This window comes from Aotus nancymaae, unplaced genomic scaffold, assembly GCF_030222135.1.
Source record: "Aotus nancymaae isolate 86718 unplaced genomic scaffold, 86718_ANA_hifiasm-v0.15.2.pri h1tg000019l, whole genome shotgun sequence".
Taxonomy (NCBI): domain Eukaryota; kingdom Metazoa; phylum Chordata; class Mammalia; order Primates; family Aotidae; genus Aotus; species Aotus nancymaae.
In genome coordinates, this window is record NW_026988431.1 from 17,530,689 (window position 1) to 17,553,302 (window position 22,614).

The 22,614-nt window shown below is 42.9% G+C and overlaps 1 protein-coding gene across 1 annotated transcript in view; it reads right to left on the reverse strand.

Moving 5' to 3' along the window:
• Positions 1–18,347, reverse strand: part of LOC105727068 (ubiquitin-conjugating enzyme E2 E1) — an 86,850-nt gene extending 68,503 nt beyond the window's left edge. Inside the window, exons 1-3 of the mRNA XM_064378655.1 lie at positions 18,206–18,347; positions 16,869–17,053; positions 12,855–12,905 (exon numbers count right to left, since the gene is read on the reverse strand). Coding sequence (XP_064234725.1) covers positions 12,855–12,905; positions 16,869–17,020 — 203 coding nt within the window. The 5' untranslated portion in view covers positions 17,021–17,053; positions 18,206–18,347. The remainder of the gene's footprint in view (positions 1–12,854; positions 12,906–16,868; positions 17,054–18,205) is intronic.
• Between the last annotated feature and the right edge of the window lie 4,267 nt (positions 18,348–22,614).

The window sequence follows — 22,614 nt, forward strand, 5'->3', positions numbered from 1 at the left end:
GCCCCATAATAATTGATACATACAGTCTGGGTACACAAAACCTTATCTCCTCCTTGAAAAGTCAAGTGTCACCAACTGTTTTCTTGCTTAAGTTAGCACTGTCCACAAGAAATTTCTGAGAAAAAAAAAACTGGCTAACCATTTTTTTTTTTTTCTTAAGGGAGCAGGAAGGGGAGGAAGCACACCAGAATGGGAGAAAGCCAGAAATGAAGGAGGACACTAACAAGATTTCAAGCAGAAAGGAAACTGCAAACGCAGCCTGCAGGACTGTTATTAGTATACTGAGATCCAACATAGCATTTCTTTCTATGCACCTTCAGGTCAAATGACAATGAGCTAATGTTATCATCCTCAAACCTAGTGCTCCTTGAGGGGTCTGAAGGATATCAGAGGAGCTTCAGAACTGAAAGATGACTGCTTTTAGAGGGGGGCTGACAATCAGATTCAAAGTTCAAATCTTAGAAAGCAATGAAAATTGGACTATAACGAACCATTAACTGCAGAAAGATTTTACGAGTGGCTCTGGAGAAATGAAAAGAGTAGAAAGTAAAACATAGTACCAGTCACCTGGAGACAGATGGATAAATTACTATCACTTTTTTCTCTGCTAAGTCATTAAAGAATGCCTTTCTTCACAAATGCATTATCAATATACACCTCACAATAAACAGAACACAGAGACAGAGAAGGGAGCATCCCGTCCCTAGCTCCAAATTTCCACAACAAATAAATTTGGGCTCCAAGATCTTAACAGTTTTTACTTTTTTGCCAAAATCATGTGTTTTAACTTGCTACAATATAGAATTTCCTCCCAACACAGGTAAATGTAAATCATTACAGTAAAATGTAGAAGCAGAAATCCCCACATCTGCATAGAATCCAGTAGTGTGGATGCAAAGAATGGCAACAACTTCAAATTTCAGTCCAAACAAGAACTATGCCCTTAATATATCATTTACTTTAGGACTGGTCCGTATCACTTAACAATGTTTACTTTGGATGTGAGAACATCCCAGAATACTAAGCTAAAAAGATAAATGTCTTTTCGGGGGCTAACAATCTCCCTGATAGATGAAGTTACGCATTCCAAGGACTTTCAGAGCGAGGGTTACTCAGAAAAAGGCCAAAGCAGCATGGCATACTAGCAAGTAGTATATGATGCTGCTAACTTTACTGCCAGTCTCTGCACACACATTACTATAATCACTTAACGTACATTTGTTCTGAAATATTTACTTAGGTTAGAGGAAAGATATCTTTCATGTTTATAAAAAATCCTCCTGGGTGCTTGTAACGAAACAAATGTTTTCTTTTAGGGTCTTTTTCTCTGCTAAGTCAACTATCTCCTTTTATTTAGGATAAATGTGTTCTAGCAAAGTCTGCTAAGAAATAAATTTTTATAACAGCAATTCTAATAAATTACCTTAAAAACTGAGATGTACTCCCATTGAGGGGGAAAGGCTGTTAAGTGGTGGTAGCAACAATTTAAATTACTTGTGGAGTAAAATTCCTATGTAGCCAAAACATTTGTGGTTCCACATGTTATTTTTTGTTTTCCTCTGGCAGTACAGTACCTAATGCTTTTGTGATTCCAACTAATTACTCTCTGATTTAGAAGAATGACTCCTAATCCTGAAACTTTTTAAATTCTACTCTCAATTATCAAGTTAAGCAGGACCAAGAGTATCTAGCATAATCTGAAACCAATTATTAAGACATGATCAGTGGACAATTAGAAAGATAATGCTTATACGGTACTTTAAGAGTTCTAAGTATATCCAATGTAAAGCATTAACGTAACAGTCAATATTAAAAGGATGAAAAACAGGCCAGGCACCGAGGCTCACATCTGTAATCCTGCACTTTGGGAGGCTGAGGCAGGCAGATCACAAGGTCAGGAGTTCAAGACCAGTCTGGCCTACATGGTGAAACCTCGTCTCTACTAAAAATACAAAAATTAGCCTGCCGTGGTGGCATACACCTGTAACCGCAGCTACTCAAGAGGCTGTGACAGGAGAATCACTTGAACCCTGGAGGCTGAGGTTGCAGTGAGTAGAGATCCCACCACTGCACTCCAGCCTGGGTGACAGAGCAAGGCTCTGTTGGGGGAGGGGGAATGAGAAGCATTAAATATGATAACTTACACTGTGTTAAAAGTAAATACATACACCCAACTTATTCTAGTGCATTCTCCAGCTTGAACAGACTACAAAAGGTCGATGCAAATCAAAGCATGCAAAACATTTTTAAGGATGGCAGCAGCAATTTACTGACTTTCCAATTTATCCAGTAGTTTCAAACCAAATCTTGTAAAAGAGATTCATCAAGATGTAATACGTGAACCTGACACTATTTACTTGTAACATCCAGGGAACAATGTTAACCTAAAGATCACAAAGGAATTGAATCTCATGAAGTAGAAGTTAACTTGTTTTGGTGAGGAAAGAGGGGAGGAGATCAGAAAAAAAAAATCCTTTGAGAATCCACAAAAATGGTAGGCCCTTTCCCCCATCCTCCCCCTAAAATTATATATACCCTTAAGAAATTCCGCCCTAAAATGCAGAAATTAAATAATACCAGATCACCTTTCTTAACATACACAATGAAATATTTTAACTAGGAGAGTACTACAAACACATTTTCCTTCTTGAAAATCATTCCTCCTTTTCCATCGTCTCTCCTCTAAACCAGCTTAGACATGTGAAGGTCACCAACAAACCTGAGCTAAAATCTAGTGGTTACTTGCTGGCCTTCATCTCTTTCCACCTCACAGCATCACTCAGACTTCATCACCTCAAACTTTCCGCTCACTGCTTTCTCATACCACACTCTGGATTTTCCTTCTGCCTCCTTTGCTGGCTTTTCCTAGTGTACACTTCTAAATGCTAGATGCCTGAGTCTCCATCCTGGCCACTCATCTCACGACACCTTTCCTTTCCAGGAGAGATAAGGGCATTCCCAAGACACTCAAGAGCCTCTATTTGGTAAGGTCTCCCAAATGTGCACGTATCTCAAGCTCACAATATTCCTCAGAGCTCCAATTACCTATGTCTAACTTATTTTTGACATCTTCATTTAGATGTCTCATGAGAATAGATTTCAAATCTAACAAGTCCAAAAAAGGAGTCAATTCCTTCATCTCCCCCTATCCACCACACATGTACCCTATGGCCCTATTCTAGGCCTAGGAGTCTACCTATCAGTAAAACATCACCACCATCTAGCCAACTGCAAAAGAAAAAAACGCAGAAACCTGGAGTCATTCTTGTTCCTGTCCCTCATCTCTCACATGCAATCCATCAACAGGTCCCTGTGTTCTACCATAACTCCACCGCCACCACCTTAATCCTAGCCAACTGCACCAGCTAGCTTGACACAGAGCAAGCAATATCCTCCTTCCTAGTCTCCCTTCCTTCCACTACTGTCTTCCTCCCAGCTATTTTCCATGCAGCCGGGAGCATGGGAAAAGCCTTCTGAAGCATTACTGAGAAAAATCCACACTCTCTGCTTACCATGGTTTACATAATCAGCATCACCTGACTCCTCCCCCATCAAGGCCTGTTTTTACCTTCCCTCTGTCCCACATGTCTTCTGGTACTTTTCACAAGGCCATTTCCTTTCCTATCTTTTAGGTCTTTGACTACATGTCTTTGTAAGCCTTCTCTGGGTAACCCTCATACCCCTCCCCAATTATTCTCCTTCGCTACACTCTGTCAATTTCTTTCCTACTAGTCATTACAACTTGTACTAATCCTTTTGCTTAGTTGCTGTTTGTACTGCCTACTAAAATTCAGGTTTCACAAGCCAGAGGCCCGGTCTGTTTTAGTCACCTACAGAACAATACCTAGCACACGGCAGACACTCTAATGTTTTAAATGATTATGATCTGATTTACAAATGTCACTGTCACATGTACAACACTGCTTCATGATAATAATGCTGACTTATGAGCTGCATCACTTTAAAAATTTTTCTCCAAGTAAGATCATCCCAAGCTGCTCTATTTACTCTCATCTGTTTGAAAATGTGCCTCAATGCCTTTTTCCGTAGAATTTACTAGAGGTCTCTCCACATCAATTTTCCATCGATCAATTTAAATAAACACAAATGCCCAATGTCCTGGCAGTACATATAATGATCATCATTTCAATGCTAGTAGATCTTATTAAGACTTCTCCGTTGAGTATTACTATTTAAAATTTAGTAATGACTCAGATCACTACAAACAAGTCAGACTGACACCTGCAGTTTCTTTACTTGGGGTTTGCATTTACTTTGTCATACTTAGGTCAGCATGTACTTTGGAAAGGAGAAATAATTCAATTTTCAACTACTCTGTTAAAGTATTGGTGAACAATACACTGCGCCAATGGTTTGCTGTCACTATAGCAAAACCCAGTGACAACTTTCATATGTTCTATGCATGAAAACCTTTGGCTTTGTAAGATTTTCTGAGTGGGGTGAGACATCAACTTGGCCTTCCAAAGGTTGATCGTCTATGTAACGTGCCATGGACTCCACAAAGCAATCCATAATTACTGGATATATGTTTCAAGAAAAGAGCCATTAGCATACAGCAGAGTTCCTGGATTACGGTTCTCAAGCAGGGGCTTTGATGAGCTTTTAGCCTATAAAGGAGGAGGTTTCCCAGAGGATTAGAAGCATATTCTGACACCAGCTACTAGGTCTTTTGTTTTACTTTAGAGCATGGCGGCATAAAAGAGGCTGAATAAGAATGGGCTTATTATGAAACCCAGTTTCATTTCACTGGTGACAGGGAATGTGTCAGATGTCTCAGGCGGGTGCCAGCAACTCTAACATAACTATCTGGAATAGCTTTAGGATTTGGGGGACCATCTCTAGGAACCCAGTTTATTTAGCACCCCTAGACCCCTGCTCACTTGTTGACAAATGATAACTTTATAGTAAGGTTACCATTTGTACCTCTGTAGACTAAGAATCCATGCCACATTACAGGGACTTTGAGAAACCTTACATAAAATCAAAACAAGCAATTCAAAGGTGTTATATTTTCTCTAATACACCTTTTCTCAATTGAGCCTGCAGCAGAGATCACGTCTTTTTTATCACACTGACATCCAGAGCTTCTCTGTGATTGCAGGAAGGTCAAAATTGCCAAAACTGCTTGGGTGCCAACTCAGAAAGATTGCCAGCAATGGACAGCTGTAAAATGTGACAGCAATTTCCCCAGTAATTTCCATTATTTTCTGAAGAGGATAATGAAGATGTCCTATTAAACCATCAGACCAAATTAGGTTTTTGTGTTTTAACAAATATGTATTGTTTACCTACCCTTTCTTGGACACTGTAGGGATACAAAAACATAACAATCCCTGCTCTCAAGGAACTTAAAGTCTACTGGGAAAGCATACAAACCAAGTAACAACAGAGAGATGCTGCTGCTTTTCAGTTCTATACAAGTACCTAGAGTGCTACCCAAGCACCAAAAGTGCTTCTAATCCTCTAGAAAATTGTGTATCAAAGTTCCAGGCTACCAGCCTTTCTAAACATAAACTCTCTCACTTATGGCCTAAGTTCTCTAGGGCCATCACCTTCTCTCCGACTATGTTATAAAACGTGACATCTGCCTCTCCAGCATTTTTACTCTTTTCCTCTCTACATCTGCTTCTTCCTCTCAGCCTACAAAACACACACCTAAGTTCTTACACTTTAGCTCCCCAAGAGAAAATTTCCTTGTGTCCCTCTAGGGACTTTCACAACCTTGTGGATTTCCTTCTACTCCTTTCTCCAAGTCCTCTCCATTTCCCATCCTCTATCTGTAGACATCCCTCAAAGCACAATTCTTTCCTTTTCCAATCTCGGCAATCTCGTGCACTCTACCATAACCCACACTTTCCAATCTAATGTGGACTACGAAAACCAGTCCCAGCTCCAGCTCCACTGCCAGGCCGCCTCAGATTCAATTCCATGTGTTTAGCGCAAAGCTAAACACACGGAAGCATCGTCATGCCTACAGCTCACTTGCAAATGGTTCCACAAAATTAACGTACAGAGATAAGAGAGAGACAAAGCAAACATGGTGAAACTTTGCTGAAGGGTGGGTGCTTGCTGTATCATTCTTTTAACAGCTGATGTAGTTGTGAAAATCTTCAAACTAAAGCAGCTGGGAAAAACATGTAGGGTCAGCATCAAAGACAGAAATCACTGTCCTTGCCTTTTAGGAAGTTGACAATCTGTTTAATTTGTCTAATCTAATCTAAAAGTAGGCCATGTAGATCTGGGAGTTCAACGACTGATTTAATCATAAACTCAAATATATAATCAAACTGCAAATATTTACTGAGGACCTACTAAGTGGCAGCAACATGATAAGCATTGTATGTGATCAACAGAGCAAATAACAAAACCTTTTTTTAGCCCTGGGGACAGGATCTATCCATCTCTGCCTCCCTTAAGCCGGTTCATCTTCCTGCCTTATTTACTTCTGTTAATGCACCACCAACTTCCTCAACACCCTGAAGAACCTGACTCCTTATCAAGTCCTCCATAGTCCCATGGATTCTACTGTCTTCTCTCTTTCCTCTCCCCTTTGATGATCACCGCTTACACACCAGCCCTCGTAACTTTCCACCTGGACTGCTGCAGCAGTCTCCAAGGCTCCTGTTCCTACCAAGCTCTACTCAATCCTTCCTCCGTCTCTATCCAGAGAGCCAGCTCTATTTGACTGCCAGTCCCTAATCAAAAGGGTTTCAATGATTCTCCACCATCTACAAAATAAAATTTAAAGCCTTAGCCTGACACTGAAGAATACAAGCTTCATCTCTTACTATTTATTCTCCCACTAATGTTTCTCACTCTCCAGTCACAGTTTTTACTCACTTCTGCCCAATAGTGCCCTTTTTCTGTCTTCCCTCTGCTGTTCTGGCTTACACTGTTTCCAACATCAGGGATATCTCTTATTCTTCCCCACCCCACTTCTCACCTCCATGAAGCTCTCCCAGATTACTAAGTACTCCAGGAGCCACAATCCTTCAAACTCAAATCAATCTCTCACTCCTCTGAAACTTTATAACATGATCTGCATTTTATTATTTTCCAAATAATATTTATATTTCTTGTTATCTTTTTTCTGAGAACCTAATATTTAAGTACCATTCAAAATCTGTGTGCATGTCTTACCACACTTACTAGATTATGAACTCCATCAAAGTAGTGCCTTTTGATTTATAACAGGCCCTCAAAGTTTGTGACAGGAATTTAATATCAGTGTTCTTAATCAGAATCCCTAAAAACTGCTGAGGGTTGCCTTCTAAGCTATAAGCATCTTTCTCAAAATACTGATTAATATTTTAACAGTGGTATAGCTGTTTTTGTGATACAACATCTATAATATGAAATTAGCCATTTTAACCGTATAATTCAGTGGCAGTAATTACACTCACAATATTGTGCAACCATCACCATTATTTCCAAAATTTTTACCGCCTCAAACAGAAACTCTGTATTCATGAAGAAGTAACTCCCCATTCTCCCCTCCCCACAGTCCCTGAAAACCTCTAATCTGTCCTTTTTTTTTTAGATGCAATCTCACTGTGTCGCCCGGCCGGAGTATAGTGGTGTGATCTCGGCTCCCTGCAACCTCCGCCTCCCAGGTTCAAGCGATTCTCCTGCCTCAGCCTCCCAAGTAGCTGGGACTCCCAAGTAGCGCACAGGTGTGCACCCCCATGCCCAGCTAATTTTTGTATTTTTAGTAGAGACAGAGTTTCACCATGTCGGCAAGATGGTCTCGATCTCTCAACCTCGTGATCCGCCCGTCTCGGTCACCCAAAGTGCTGGGATTACAGGCATAAGCCATCGCGCTGAGTCTATTGTCTGTGTCTGTCCTTATGAGTTTGCCTATTCTAGGCATTCCATATAAGTGGAATCATACACAATTTGTCTTTTGGGGTCTAGTTTATTTTACTTAGTATAACATTTTTAAGGTTCATCCATGTTGTAGCCACGCATCAGAACTTCATTCCTTTATAGCTGAATATTCTATTTTATGTATTGACCAAATTTTGTTCATCCACTCATCTGCTGACAGACACTTGGGTTTTTTCCATTTTTTGCCTACTATGAATAATGCTATGAATACTGACACACAAGTACCTGTTTGAGCCTCTGTTTTAAATTATTCAGGGTTCATAGCTAGGAGTAAAATTATTGGGTCCTATGGTAATTCTGTTTAGCTTCTGGAGGAATAATAATAGTATAGTTTTACAATCCAGATACAGTCTTTTGGTAAACACAACCACCACAAGAGTTCCTACTCATTTGAAAGGCAATTCATTTCCAGATAGGTTTCTTTCCTCTCTAACACGAAAGGCCCCAGGTGATGATCTAATTCCCAACAGCCTGACCCTAGTATGGGTGCTATTTTGATTGTGCTGAAACCCCATTCTCCTGGTTGTCACAATTTTTCAACACTGCCTTTACATGCATAAAGGTATACACACTGCAATGGTGATAAAACTAAACATCATTCAGATGTTTAAGTCACACTTCTATCCTTAATGCATTTAGTTTAGTAACATTGGATGAATGAAAGATATTAAAAGGAAGAAATCTTTTCAGCACATATAGAGTTTCGTAAAGGATGACTTCTGCCGAACCTATTTCTTACACCCAAACAACCATTTAAAACATGCTGAACCTGGACGAGGTAGGTAGCATTCCACTGTTGCAAGAAAAGGATCTCTTTTCAGTCTGAACCATGATGAGCAGCCTGGGACTTCTGAACTGACATCTCATTACCATTACCACCAATTCGAGGAGGTATCGTAATGCCAGAAAAATACAACCATGTAAATTCACAAAAACTACCTGGAAGTATACAAAGTGCTAACTTGGGGCATCTCTGTGCAAGAAGCAGGATCAGAAGAGGTCATGAGGACTATCTTTTGCTTTTTACTCCACAAACTTCTATATTTGAATTTTTCAAAAACATGCATTCTTGTATAACGACATAATGGCTTAAAACTATTTAAAATATAGGCAGTGTTAGAAAAAAAAGCTATGAAAAGAAGGCTAAATGGAAATTCTGTCACATACAAAAAAAAAAAAAACTAGTATCAGAGCCAGGCACCCTAGCTCACACCTGTAATCCTAGTACTTTGGGAGACCAGAGTGGACTGCTTGAGACCAGGAGTTCGAGATCAGCCTGGCCAACATGGAGAAACCTGGTCTCTACAAAAAATTAATCAGGTATGGTGGTAAGCGCCTGTAGTCCCTGCTACTTGGGGACCTGAGGCAGGACAGCTTGAGCCCAGGAGGTCAAGGCTTCAGTGAGCACCAGTGCACTCCAGCCTGGGTGACAAAGTGAGACCCTGTCAGAAGGAAGGACGGCCGGAAGGAAGGATGGATGGAAAAACGGACAGACGGAAGGAAGGAGAATTATTTTTCTCCCCCATGCTTGAAGTGTTTAATCACTTTACAGACGTTTTAGTCTAAAATAGCACCCCCATCTGAATTTTTAGGTTTCAAGTCATTACATGAGATATTTACTCATAATACAAATGTATCCATTAAATAAAATCTGAAGTTTAAAGGACTTAGGCAAAATATGCCATTTAGTATGTTCAGACACACTGTCTACAGACATTCATATCTACAGGCTGGTTATAACTAGTCAATTTAGCAAAGCTTGAGCCTTGGGCTATAAATAACAGCTGCAAAACCAACTCTAGTGGCCGAGTTCATCAGCTATCTAAAAGGCGTAATTTTACAATCCAAGATCTGGCACACTTTAAGGAATCATTACAAAGTTAACATATTTTTTTCCCCTAAAAGAACAGAGCCAAATGATAGGGGAATAAAAGCCTAACCAAAATGAAGAGTGAGATGGGAAACTTCTGTGGGTGCACCTACACACACACACATAAAAACAAACGAACAAACAAAAAAAAAACCAGTTCAGAGATACTAAAATTAAGAATTTGATTTCTATGTGAACATAAAGCAGTTTGAAAATACTTAAAATTACTTTGGACCAGGTCATTGAACATAATCTGCACTGTGTTCCAAAAAATATCTACCCAACACAATATACAACATTAAGAATTTCATTTTCTGTTTTTATACATAACATACTAAGCAACTGCATTTCACATAGGTTTTGACGTACAATAACTTCAAATATCTTTGCCAAGTGCTAGAATTAGTGAGCACAAGCAGTATACCTTCCTTCAAGAGGAGCAATTCCACTGATTTGCAATAATCAACTGTTTATTGAGAAGTTACTATGTGCTAAGTGCCGTATTTTAATAACATGTTAAAACTACACATTGCACACCGACTGAAGAAAGGAAGTACAGCAAAGGGTAATAATACAAGATACACTAATTGAAAACCAATTATTTAACTCATTCAAATCTCATGTTCTCATGCTAAGGGCAATTTTAAACATGTATGCACTTAATATATCATTTAATTCATAGATTTTCATTGGATGCTGACTTCAAAAAGTATCCCCAAGGCCAGGTTCGGTGGCTCACGCCTACAGTCCCAGCACTTTGGGAGGCCGAGGCAGGTGGATCATTAAATCAGGTTCAAGGTTCAAGACCAGCCTGGCTAACATGGTGAAACTCCCTCTCTACTAAAAATTCAAAAATTAGCTGGGTATGGTGCTACGCCTGTAATCCCAGCTACCTGGGAGGCTGAGGCAGGAGAACTGCTTGAACGGACCCAGGAGACGGAGGTTGCAGTGAGTCAAGATCGTGCCACTGCTTTCCAGCCGGGGTTACAAAGCGAGACTCCATCTCAAAAAGAAAAAAAAAAAGTATCCCCAAACTAAATTATCCATCTTTATCTCCAATAAAGTACATTAAAATATTAAATAATTAAATCCCATAAGATAACAGCACAAAACATAAAACCAAACTCATTTAAGAGAGCTGAATATTGGGACTACTATGTAATATTAAGACAGCACCACTAGTAAGCCAACCAAAAGTAAAAATTTTAATTCGTATTACTCAAATGGCCCCACTGGAAAATATCTTCTGAAAATAAAGTCATCCTTATTGTTAAAAGACAACGTAATAGACATTCTCTTGCAAAATGAAGATGCCTCATATTTTCTCCGAAATCAGAGATTTTTCTCAAAATTTTGTATTTTGAGCTTTGTCACCCCAATACCAACCACCCAATGGCCACCCAGTTTGGAGAGTCGTAATGGCCAAAGGTTTCACATTAAAGGGGTAATTAGGAGGGTTTTCCAAAATCAAAAAAGTTCCACATGCCTCAGCAGCATAAATGTCTCACACAGAAACTCAGTTAAAATGATGTGAAACTGAAGTGTACTTATGCTGTTTTTTAAAATGATCAATCCCATGAAAATCTTCAAATGGCTTGCAATTTTAGATTTGATCGTGCTTATTCATAAGAAAGCCATTGTATGTTTTAATCAGTGTTATTAGTAACACACACGTAGGAGAGACACAATACCAAACAGGAGCAGTAGCTAGACAGCACAGATCGACCTCGGGGAATGGACATGGATTCCACACAAACAACCAAAGCAAGTTACAGGATTCCATTTGAACCACCATCATCAAAATAACGAGTTAAACATCAGAGGATTAAGTCTTATTATTTCTCCACTTCTCAACCATCTGAAAAGATTCTTATTAGTCATGAAAGAAATCCTCTAGAATAATTAAGTGCTTCAATTATAAACTATAGTTTTTAGAGCATTTCAAACTCAAAATGACTTTTCTTACAAAACAGGACAAAATTTCACCAAAGTGCATCCCACACCTAATCAACATTAAGAATCAATGTAACCAAAACGCAATAGTTGTGTATTTAGTCCACTAATCATAGTTTACAAAGTCCACTGTTAATAACAAATATTTAATTTAGCTTTTCAACCTGAATATTCCCACACACTCATCTTAAAAACTGTGTTATGGCCACTGAATACTTTGTTGACATAATTTCTACTCCTACCAGTAAGTTTAAAATATGTCTGAAACCTCATATCCCTTTCCAATGCAGATCCTGAGAACTAGGTTAAATGTTATACTTAACTTTTAAAGTGCGGGAGTTACAGGATCTCCCTTAAATAAATGGCTCTATTCTAATACACAGTTGTTAAGTTACCCCTCACTTCACTGTTGATCTAGTAAAGTCATCAGGTCTTCCACCTTGACTCAACAGTAGCAAAATGGCTTCTCTAAATAAGTTGTAATCAACAAACCCTTAGAAAGCTGGTTTCAATTTGTTTTGAAACTGAAACACACGTATGTATACAGTCTGAATAAAGCAAGTGAAAAAAACACCCCCATGAAAGAGTTTAAATCTACAATTTTAAAGAAACGCTTTATCAAAACCAGAAATTGTCTCCTGAATTGCTCTACCAAAAGTCCAATAACAAATCTATATGTTATGGAGCAAGGCTGAAGATCTAGTGTTTAACTAAGCTCTCTTGGCTCAGCAGAGACTGAATAAGAGATTACTATAGCAAAGCAGTTTTCCAAACCAAAACGTCTTCGCATATAAAAGGTTTTACCTCATCCTTAATGGCATATTATCCGTGCATTATCCGTGCCATAATTAGGCACGGTATGGCACGGATACACCTTTAAATTTACTTTAGTTTTGTTTCATACACGTAAAAATCCACTCCAAATAAATCCATTACTTCTCCTCAACAGTACTGAGCTTGTCAGAGGCTCATCAAAACATTAACTCAGGTTAATGAATTTCAGCTGTTACGAGATGTTAGCGACGTAGCAAGCAAAAAATAAAAAAGTATATAATAAAAAGAAAAACCCAAGACAAAGGTTAGAAGAATTTTAAAAATGAAAAAAATCTGAAACGCAACTCACCTGCAGTTGGGTGGAGGGTCTAAAGTGATGTCCGCCAGTTCCTTTTGAATTCTGGAGTGGGGGAAATAGAGACGAACACAAGAAACATTATGACGTGGAAACCTCACACCTGTCACGTGCAGGTCTGCAGATAAACCTAAGCGCAATCACGGGATTCTACTGGCAAAGAGGAAATTACACATCGAGAGCTTCGGGTCCCTAGTTTAGGAAAAAACTTTTCACAAAGGTAGTGAGGCGGCCTGGGATCTCCTATTCTCATCTACAAACTTTGGCTTCCAACCTTGCCTCGCACACCAGGGCAGTTCTATTCCTCGGTGTTTTCCATTTAGGACCTAATTTTAAAGTTTCTCACTTGCGGACCGGTTTCCTCAGTCCCTCCCCTCCATGTCCTCTCCGCACGGAGAGATCACAGCCATCAGCGGGTGGGAAGGACGCCAGTCTCTGGCCTCCCCTGCCCCTCGGGGCCCTTTCAACCCTCCAGATGCCCCCATGCCCACCCCGGCAGGGCGCCCCCCACAGGCCGAAGGTCCGAGGCCTCACCCGACCCGCCCGAAGTCCTCAGTGACGAAGCCAACATGGCCGCTCCCCACGAGGCCCCTCGGGCCCGAGTGACCCTGTCAGCCGTCGCGGGGTGCCCGGGCAGCCCAGGCCGCACGTCGCTCCCTCGCGGTGGGCCGCCGCCGCCCGGCGACCCCGCCCCCAACCCGCGCGCGCCCCTGACGGCTCTCGCCGCGCCGGTGAACTTGCGGGCGGGGGAGGGGAACAGGGTGCCCGCACGGGGGCTACTCCGCGCCGCCCCAGCTCGCCACTCCCGGCGCCCAGAACCTCCGCCCGAGGCCGCGCGCGAACGCAGAGCGCGAACGCCCCCGCCCACCCCTCGGACACCGCGGACCCCCAGTGGCCGGCCCGCGACCGCACAGGTGCACCGGACCCTGCCTCCGCCCCGCACGCTCGCCGGGACTCTAGGCCCACCGCCCCGGACCTGCTTTTTCCAGGGCGTCCTCTAACTTCCCGGGGTCTGCCCCTTCCTTCGTGGTCCGCTCTTCAGCACACACTGGACACAGACCCGGGACCTGCAGTTTTCTCCCTCTGCACCAACCCTGGACTTCACAAAGGGCTCCATCCCCCACTCCATGGCCCAAGCCACCAGGCAGTTCACACCAAGCCCTGGCCTTTGTCTCTCGCTTACCTAGGCACTTAGAGCATCAATTAATACGACAAAGTTTGGGGCCTCTAAGCTTCTTCCACCTTCGAAACGGTGCCTAATTTTATAACCTTTCTTCCTCCCATCATATAAGGCCCAATGGGGCTATGCTACAACTTAAAAATCTCACCAAGGCAGCACTGTAGTTAAAAAATTTTAAACACACACACACACACACACACACACACACACACACAGAGCAATCTAATAAAGGATGCGTTTCCCTTTCCAAAGGTTTTCTGCGTAGGACAGGCTAACTATATGCGATGAGGAATAGGTTTTCAGGGCGATGACTGGGGGAGGTTCTACAAACCTTCCTACTGGAGGACATTTCCTGTCCCTACAAATTTGTCAACTTTAGAAAGGGGTTTGTTCACAATCTCAATTGACACGTATTTATCTGTGTCTACTGCTACCAAAAAGCGTTTCATTTCTGAGACATTCATATTCCTGCAGTTTGATTCATGACTATATTACACAAAAGTTTGGAACATTGGTTTCCGGAGTCTTTACCTGCGTCTTTTCGAATAACTGTATTTTAAGACCTACACAACACAGGCAAAAACTTCCTCACCGGAGCACAATACATATAAAAATACATACTGACTTCAGTCCTCCTTGCCCACCCAACTCCCACTATAAAATATTCACTAAAGAGGTAGTTGTTTAATACCTAAGAAGTGTTCATACCAAAAAGCTTTATCAACTTCATCTTGCAGTCAGCATTTGCATTTCCAAAAAACTGGCAAGAGATTTGCAGGAGTAACTCATCCCTATGTCCAGAGAGTCAGTCATTCTTGTTCAGGCCACTTTCAATGGGGGCTTTCCTCTACCCACGGTTTAGAAACCACTTTCCAGCATGCAGTTAGCAGGCTGTGAGTCTGCCAATTCAGGCTTCTTTTTCACTCCTTCTCCTGGTAAATGTGCCCCTTCCAATTCTGTGGGCAACACCTACCTTCCAAATCCATTTATTTCACAGAACAGCTTCTACAGGATCCCACTAACATCAATTTTCCCCTTTCTCTTTCCTGGATACACGGTCCCTCTCGGTTTTTTTACCTTTTGCTATTAACCTTAGGTATGCTTTAACACTAATAGCTACTACTCTTTCAGCAAGGTATCAGGGAGCTAAATTCGCTGCAAAAACAAAACAAAAGCCCTGATGTTCATTTACAAGTAAAATTACTATTTGTAGCCTCCCACCTTTCATTTTTTAAAACTACCATCTCTTTCCCAGCACTTCCAAATAAATTTTTAACTTGTTTAAAATAAATGGACAAAGTATGTCTAGTGAAAAAATCAATTCACTCACAACAAAAGAATATTTTCTATTTGATACCTGTGTCTTTACCCCCAAATACATATTCATGTACACCAGGGATATCTAGCAAAATATAAAGATGCAAATTGCCCAAAGCAAGTATCCTGGCTTGAGCACATGAGGCCAAAAGCTGAATGAGAACCAGGGAACCTAGAGGCTTGAGGTGGCAGGGCAGTGCTAAGGAAAGGCCCATCCCAAGTGGGCAGGGTAGATGCCAGGTTCCGGGAGAACTGCACAGGGCTTATCAGTGAGGGTCAGTTAGGCCTCCTGGGAAGCCTTACGCTCAAACCAAACCTATAAAAACGAGAACAATCTTGCAGAGGCACCTTGACACTTAAGGCCTCCACACTACTTTTTAAGTCACTCCATCAGCCCATGCTTAGGTCACCAAAACACTGCCAAATTTTCAAATTACAAGTCAGGCAGAATGACAGAACAAACCCTCAAACCCTGACTTCCTGGCTCACTACTCAGTGGAGAGATCTAAAGTCTCATGTTCCACTTTATTTTAAAAAATTTTAAGGGTTTCCCTACCTAACCCACCATTCAGACTCCCTACTATGTTCCTGGTTTGTCACCTTTTTAACAACTGTCTAACTCTGAGAGCAGAAGGATTTATAAAACGGTGTCTCAGGGTTCCTAGGAATCTACTAAAGATTATTTTAAGTGTCATGGGGATCAGAGGATATTACTGAAGGATGGCAGGTGTAAAAAGTAGCTACCTCCGAGAGCTGTAAGAGGAAAACAATAAAGAAAAAGAGACACTGCTTAAATTGAAAAAATAAGGCAAAGTAGCATTTTTACAGCATGAGGACAGCAAATAGCATGAAAAAAAAGACACGTCTCCCTGAAATTTGGTAAACTGAAGTTCTCAAAGAGAATCACAAAAATAACCTACAATAACCATTTTACATCACTTACTGATTCATTCGTCTCAACTCTCAGAAAAATGTCTTTAAATTCCACCAGAGAACATCTGTCTTCACCTACGAAATTTTGTACCTGCTCATATGAGTTTCTTATTCCTTTTGCAATTTGTGGAGAAAGCTCTATTTAAAAAAGATCATCCATGCAACAGGTGAAAAGAAGGTAAAATGGTCATAGAATCCATTTCGATGCATTTGTCTGAGCAGGTTGTTAGTAATTAAGAAACGGGATGATGGCCTTGGGAAGGTCACAGATTAACCATTAGTGGGACGAGTAATCTGAAATCAGATTTGGGGGTCGCTAATAAAAGTAGATGAGGGTTGTTAACAAACTTCGGCAAGAAATACGAGAGCCAAGCCGCAACAGCTGCATGTGGGCAATGATTAAAAAAAAAACAGAAGCGGCAATAGAGAAAATAATTAGGGCTTCCAAGGCCCTTCTTTCATTTTTAAGAACACATAAACCGTGAGGAGCGTTTAAGCTATCCTCATTGAGAGGCAGACCAAATGCAGCAAGAGGCAGTTCGGAAAATAGGAAGCCTGTGGAAAAAAGAGTACGGTACCTCTTGGCGCTGGTGGAGAGGAGTTTGGAGTTTTTGCTCATGCTGACTTTACTCTCCTTCTTCTTGGGGGTGTTTGTTTCTTTCTCGGTTTGCTGGTTGGAAGATGAAGATGAGGAGGAGCTGGTGCTGGCCCTCGAATCGTCATCCGACATATCGAACCCCCCACCCCACCCCGCAAACAGCCCCTGCAGGGGGAGGGAAACAAAACAGAAACACACAAACCATGCAGCCAGTGTAAATAAGGAACTAGGGTGCTGTCAGAAGGGCACTGACCAGGGGCGCACGCGGCCGCCCACCGCCCTCCACTCGCTTTTCAAAGTCTGCAGGCCCATAAAGGCTTTTGCAAATCGGACGCGGCTTGTTTATTTTTGGCCCCAAGTGGGGAACGCGGTGGGAAAACCTTCTGGAGCTCGGAGAGCGGCCCCTCCCTCACCCCCCGGGGCTCTCCGCAGGGCAGGGAGGGAGTAACCGGGAGGGGAAGGAGGGCAGGGCGGGGGCGCGGGGCGCCACGGCGGGGCAGGGAGGGAAGGTCCCGGCGGCCGGCCGGCCTCGGGGCTGTTTTTGTCCGCTTTCCGGGGGTCGTGGGGGGCCGGTGACCCGGGTGAGACCGTGGGGCCACGAACGGAGTTTGGCGAGGTCGGGAAAAGAGGAGGGGCGGGAAGGAGTAAGAGAGGAAGCCGAAACAGGGGGACGGAGGCGGGGAACGGGTGCCCGGGTGGGGGAAGGGAGAGGCCGGCGGGGGGCAGGGGCGACGAGGCCCGAGCACCCCCCCGGCGCCGCGCCCCGACGCCCCTCCCGACCGGCCGGCCTGCCTCTGGGCCGCGCGGCTGAGAGCTGTGCGGCCGGGCGGGGGTCTGGAGCACACGCCCGATAGCCACTCGTGGAGGGGGATAGGGGCTGCGGCCGGGGGTGGGGGGGCTCGGCCTCCACTGCGAAGAAATAACAATGAGCCCTTCCGCCCCAGAGAGGTAAATCCCCAGGAGCCCCCGCCCCTGGGGAAAACAGGGCTCCCCCAACTCCCCCCACCCCCGCTCCCGGCCCCCTCGGCGGCCAGTGGGGGGCTCCTGGGGCAGGGCTGACAGTTCGAGCCACAATGACCCCCAGCCCCGACGCGGGCGGCCCCCGCAACCCACGCGGCCTGGGGTCCCTGCCCATCCCCCGCGGGCGGGCCCCGGACCCCTGGGGCTCCCCAACCCCTCTCCGCCACCACCTCCCCCGGCCCCGTGCCCGGCGCCCCGGCGGCCCCAGCGGTGCGGGTCGGGGGCGGCGGCGAGGGGTGTCCCCGAGGCCCGGCGGCGCGGCCGGGGGGCGGCGGGCCGCTGGGGGGATCCCCGTACCTCTCTTTGTGTCTGGCTCCTCCGTGCCGCCGCGGCGGCTGCTGCTGCGGCTGCGGCTGGGCCTGGCCACTCGTGTCTCTCTCTCGCTGGGAGAGAAGCGGAAGTGCAGCAACAGCAACTATTAAACAGGCAATGGCTTCCCCCAGCCACACACGCTCGCACACACACCACTCCTCCACCCGCCGCCTCCTCCTCCTCGCCCTCACCCCTCCCCCACCCGGCCCGGTCCCACCCACCCGCGCTCCTCTCCCCGTGCAACACCTCCTGGGGGTGAGCGAGGAAGACCCAGGAGACCCCAGAAAACCCTGCCCCCCCCCGACACCCCCACCCCTGCGCCTCCTCCGGACGCCCGGGAAGGGGGCGAGGGGTGTGAATTTCCTCTTAAGTGGTTTGAGAACCTGGATTCCGGGCGGGAGAGGGGAAGCCGACGGAGATGGGAAGCTCTGGGAGCGTTTGGAACTAGATGGAATAGGGGGGTCAAGAGAGAAAGTTCTTTCCAGTGAGGGCTTTTGGAAAGGAGAGGGGTAGGGAGGTGGCAAACTGGTGAAAAAGATGGTAATCTGGTGGCAAGGACTTTGGTCTAGAGAATGCAGCGGGAACTCCACCTAAAAGCGATCGGTTTAAAGAGAAAAAAAAATCACACAACAGGGATTTTCTTTGGGCTGACACTTGCTGCTTCTAGCAATTTACCTGCTAGGAGCAGAGGTCAGTTTAGGCACGCCTGTGAGAAAATCCCAAACCAGGAGTTTTCTGCTCAGGTCACGCGAGGCACGTGCAGTTTTACAGTATTAAATTCTTCCAGTCACTTTTTATACAAAGTGATATGGTTTTATAAGAGTAATACAAAGGTTTGGTGACACATGAAACCAACGTGTAACGGGCTTGCAAATGTGAGAAATCACTGGGAATAAGCTATATACTACCGAATTAGACTGGATTTAGAATTTTTGGTGTCATTTTACATTAGATATAAGGTTTGGTTTTTGGAAATTGGATGGAAAGTTCTGGGGATCGCAGTGCTTTCTTTAGCTACATATAAATGCTATTCAGATAATAGTTTTGAAATAATCAGCAATTCTTCTGAATTGTTCCTTATGTAGCTTTTTTGTCAAATTAATTTTTTTAATATGAGGCCATCAAATTACAATTTAGTTTCTCACCTATTTGTCATTTCAGTTTAAGGGAACTACAGAGATATGTGCCATACAACAGTGCCACATATACAAGGTCTTGTATGTTAAGGACACAGCCTCAGATTTCCATGGGTCACTCTAAATTATCTCATTCAAACTGCCATCATTTTCCACGGCAACAGGGGCTTCAGTTACCACAGGACAACCCAAGATATAAAGCCCATGGCATATCCAGTAACCAGGAAAATAAGCATTCTCACGACCCAGCCGAACTCCTAACCATCAACCTGAAACTCCAGCTTTATCAAGACTCATAAGGTAATTGTGCATGCTTCTTGCTCAATCCCTACCAGGAAACCTGTCTCTACCAGGAGTTGTCATAGAATCAAGAAGTTCAAAAATTGGAAGAAATCTTTTGGGTCATAATTTCAGCCTCCTGCTTCCAGACAGAACTGTTTCTCCACCATTGAAATGCATATAGATTTTGAAAAATTCTCCGGACATAACCTTTCTTAAGTGTTTGGTTTCGAGGTCCTGGTAGAGTATATAAAAATGATGACATTCTCTGCCATATATTTGAAAATTTTTTTTAAACTTCTGAAAACCAGGTTGTATTCTTTTTGTTATGATGAAAAGATGTGAATTCAGGAGAAAACAATAAGCCGATGAAATAAAATCAGGATGAGGAAAATAGTCTAAAAATCGTTATTAAAATTGAAGTGTCCTCTTATGAAAATTTTGGATTTCTGATACTTAAAAATATATGTCTACATTATAAATACAATCAGTAAAAAAATCATGTGTATAAAGATGAGAACTAGCAGAGATCACAGGAAAATAAAAGGTTTGATTTGCTGGAGTGATCAGGACAGTAGACGAATTTTTTCTTTAATATTGGTTTGCATAAATTGAATACTAGCTATAATAATAATTCTTTTAAAATAGAACTTGATATTTTGTGTTGTGTTACTGATGAAAGAAATCATGAAATATAACAGGTCCTCCTATAAGGAAAAGTGATTTCCCAACCACCTGTCTGGAAGGCTTCTTGCCCTCTTTTGTGTACCTTTCCCTCTAATCTCTAATACCCACTAGCTTGGGGTAATGCGTTGTGGTTTTGGAATGACCTAATGAGAGGGAATAAAAACTTCAAAATGTTTAGAAAAGAATCCAGTACTCTCAAAAGACTAATCTTTATGCCAAATTATTTTTAAAACCTGTATACAGCTATCTTAGGGAAAAAAAATTCATATACAACTTTCTAGCTCTCCTTCTTATTAACTATAAGGCCTAAAGAGCTAAATTAACCTCCCTGAGCCTCAGTTTCCTCATCTATAAAGAGCAGGAATACCTGTGCTCTACTGACTGGCAGGGTCAAATGAGTATCTGTAATTAAGGTGATTTATTAGCTGTTATGCAAAGTAAGTTATTAATAATTCCACTCTAGTCTTATTTCTCAGGAATTTTTCTTAGGACATGGGTTTAGGGACTTTTTGATGCTTTTACTTTTTGTTGTTTTTTTTTTTGTCACCAGGGCAGAAAAGAGGACATGGGGTTTTTATGATTTAGAATTGATGAAAATATAAGAAACCTTCCAAGAGAAACATACAGTCAAGGAATCATAGGATTTTATGCCTAGAAGGGGCTTAAGATATCTTTTAGTTCACACTTTTCATGTTGCAGATAAAGAAATCAAGGCAACTGAAAGCCGGTAAGTCGGCTGGGCGCGGTGCCTCATGCCTGTAATCCCAGCACTTTGGGAGGCCGAGGTGGGCAGATCACAAGGTCAGGAGATCGACATCCTGGTTAACATGGTGAAACCCTGTCTCTACTAAAAATACAAAAATTAGCTGAGCATGGTGGCGCATGGCTGTAATCCCAGCTACGTCGGAGGCTGAGGCAGAAGAAGCCCTTGAACCAGCGAGTCAGAGGTTGCAGTGAGCCGAGATCGCGCCACTGCACTCCAGCCTGGAGACAGAGCGAGACTCTGTCTCAAAAAAAAAAAAGAAAAAAAGAAAGCCAGCCGATATGTCTTAACCAAGATCATGCAGTAAATTGGTGGCAAAATTGTGTTGTTATGACCCATGCTGTCCACAGATGATCTTGTCAGTTCTGGCAATATTGGAGTGGGAGAAGAGCCTCAATTACAGTGCAGAAAAATATATTAAATATAAAAGGGCTGGGTGCGGTGACTCACACCTGTAATCCCAGTACTTTGTGAGGCCAAGGCAGGCAGATTGCTTGAGCCCAGGAGTTCAAGACCAGCCTGGGCAACATGGCAAGACCCTGTCTCTACAAAAAAAATGCCAAAATTAGCCAGGCTTGGTGGCACGTGCCTGTGGTCCCAGATACTTGGGAGGCTGAGGTGGGAGAATCACCTGAGCCCAGGAGGTTAAGGCTGCAGTGAGCTGTGACTGTGCCACTGCACTCCAACCTGAGTGGTGAAAGTGAGACCCTGTCTCAAAATAAAAAAAATATATATATCCTCTGACAATATTTTTGAGAATATATTAACAATCAAGACAGTTGGAAAATGGGAACATGGAAGCAAGCTAAGGGAATTGCTGCATTTGTAACATTTACTTGAACAAACTAATGACTGCTCTTGAGGTTCCCCAGCCCCATCCTGAGAATAGTCCTCATTATTTATTTATTTTGCCTATATGGATATATTTTAAATAGGTAATACATTTTTGTGCTATATTATTATTCTAAAGAAACCAGAGAATATGCCACGAAAATATCTTTCTGCCCCTTCCCCCACCCCTCATTTCCTTTGGATAAAGTGATTTTCTGTTGTAGTCTATGCATCTATAAGCAAACATATACATATGCACTGAATGCTTTGATAGTAATGCTCAATTTACATTTTAAAAAGCACATCCAGTCACAGAAGCCCGAGTAGTATTACACTGTGACATCTTGTGGACTTTGAGAAAGTGGGCTCCAGTTTTTGTTAGTACCTATTCCTGGTTTTCAGAATGACCCAATTCTCTTTTTCAAGTCATCTTTAGAGTACTAAGTACATTTAAGTAGGAGCACTTGAAGATCAAGGTGCTAGTTGATCCCTTGGAGGTGAAATAATACAGTTGAAAGGAGACTTGGTCTAACTTTTTGACTTGTTACTTACACCGAAATTCAAGTATTTCATAAAGATTCTCTTTGGCCAATTTCATGTCCGAAGAATTGTCAAGCAAGTTAACATTTGTTAATATGGTTCTTAACTTACCTTACGGCTTAATAGAAAGGATTTCCTTTGCTGGGCACAGTGGCCCA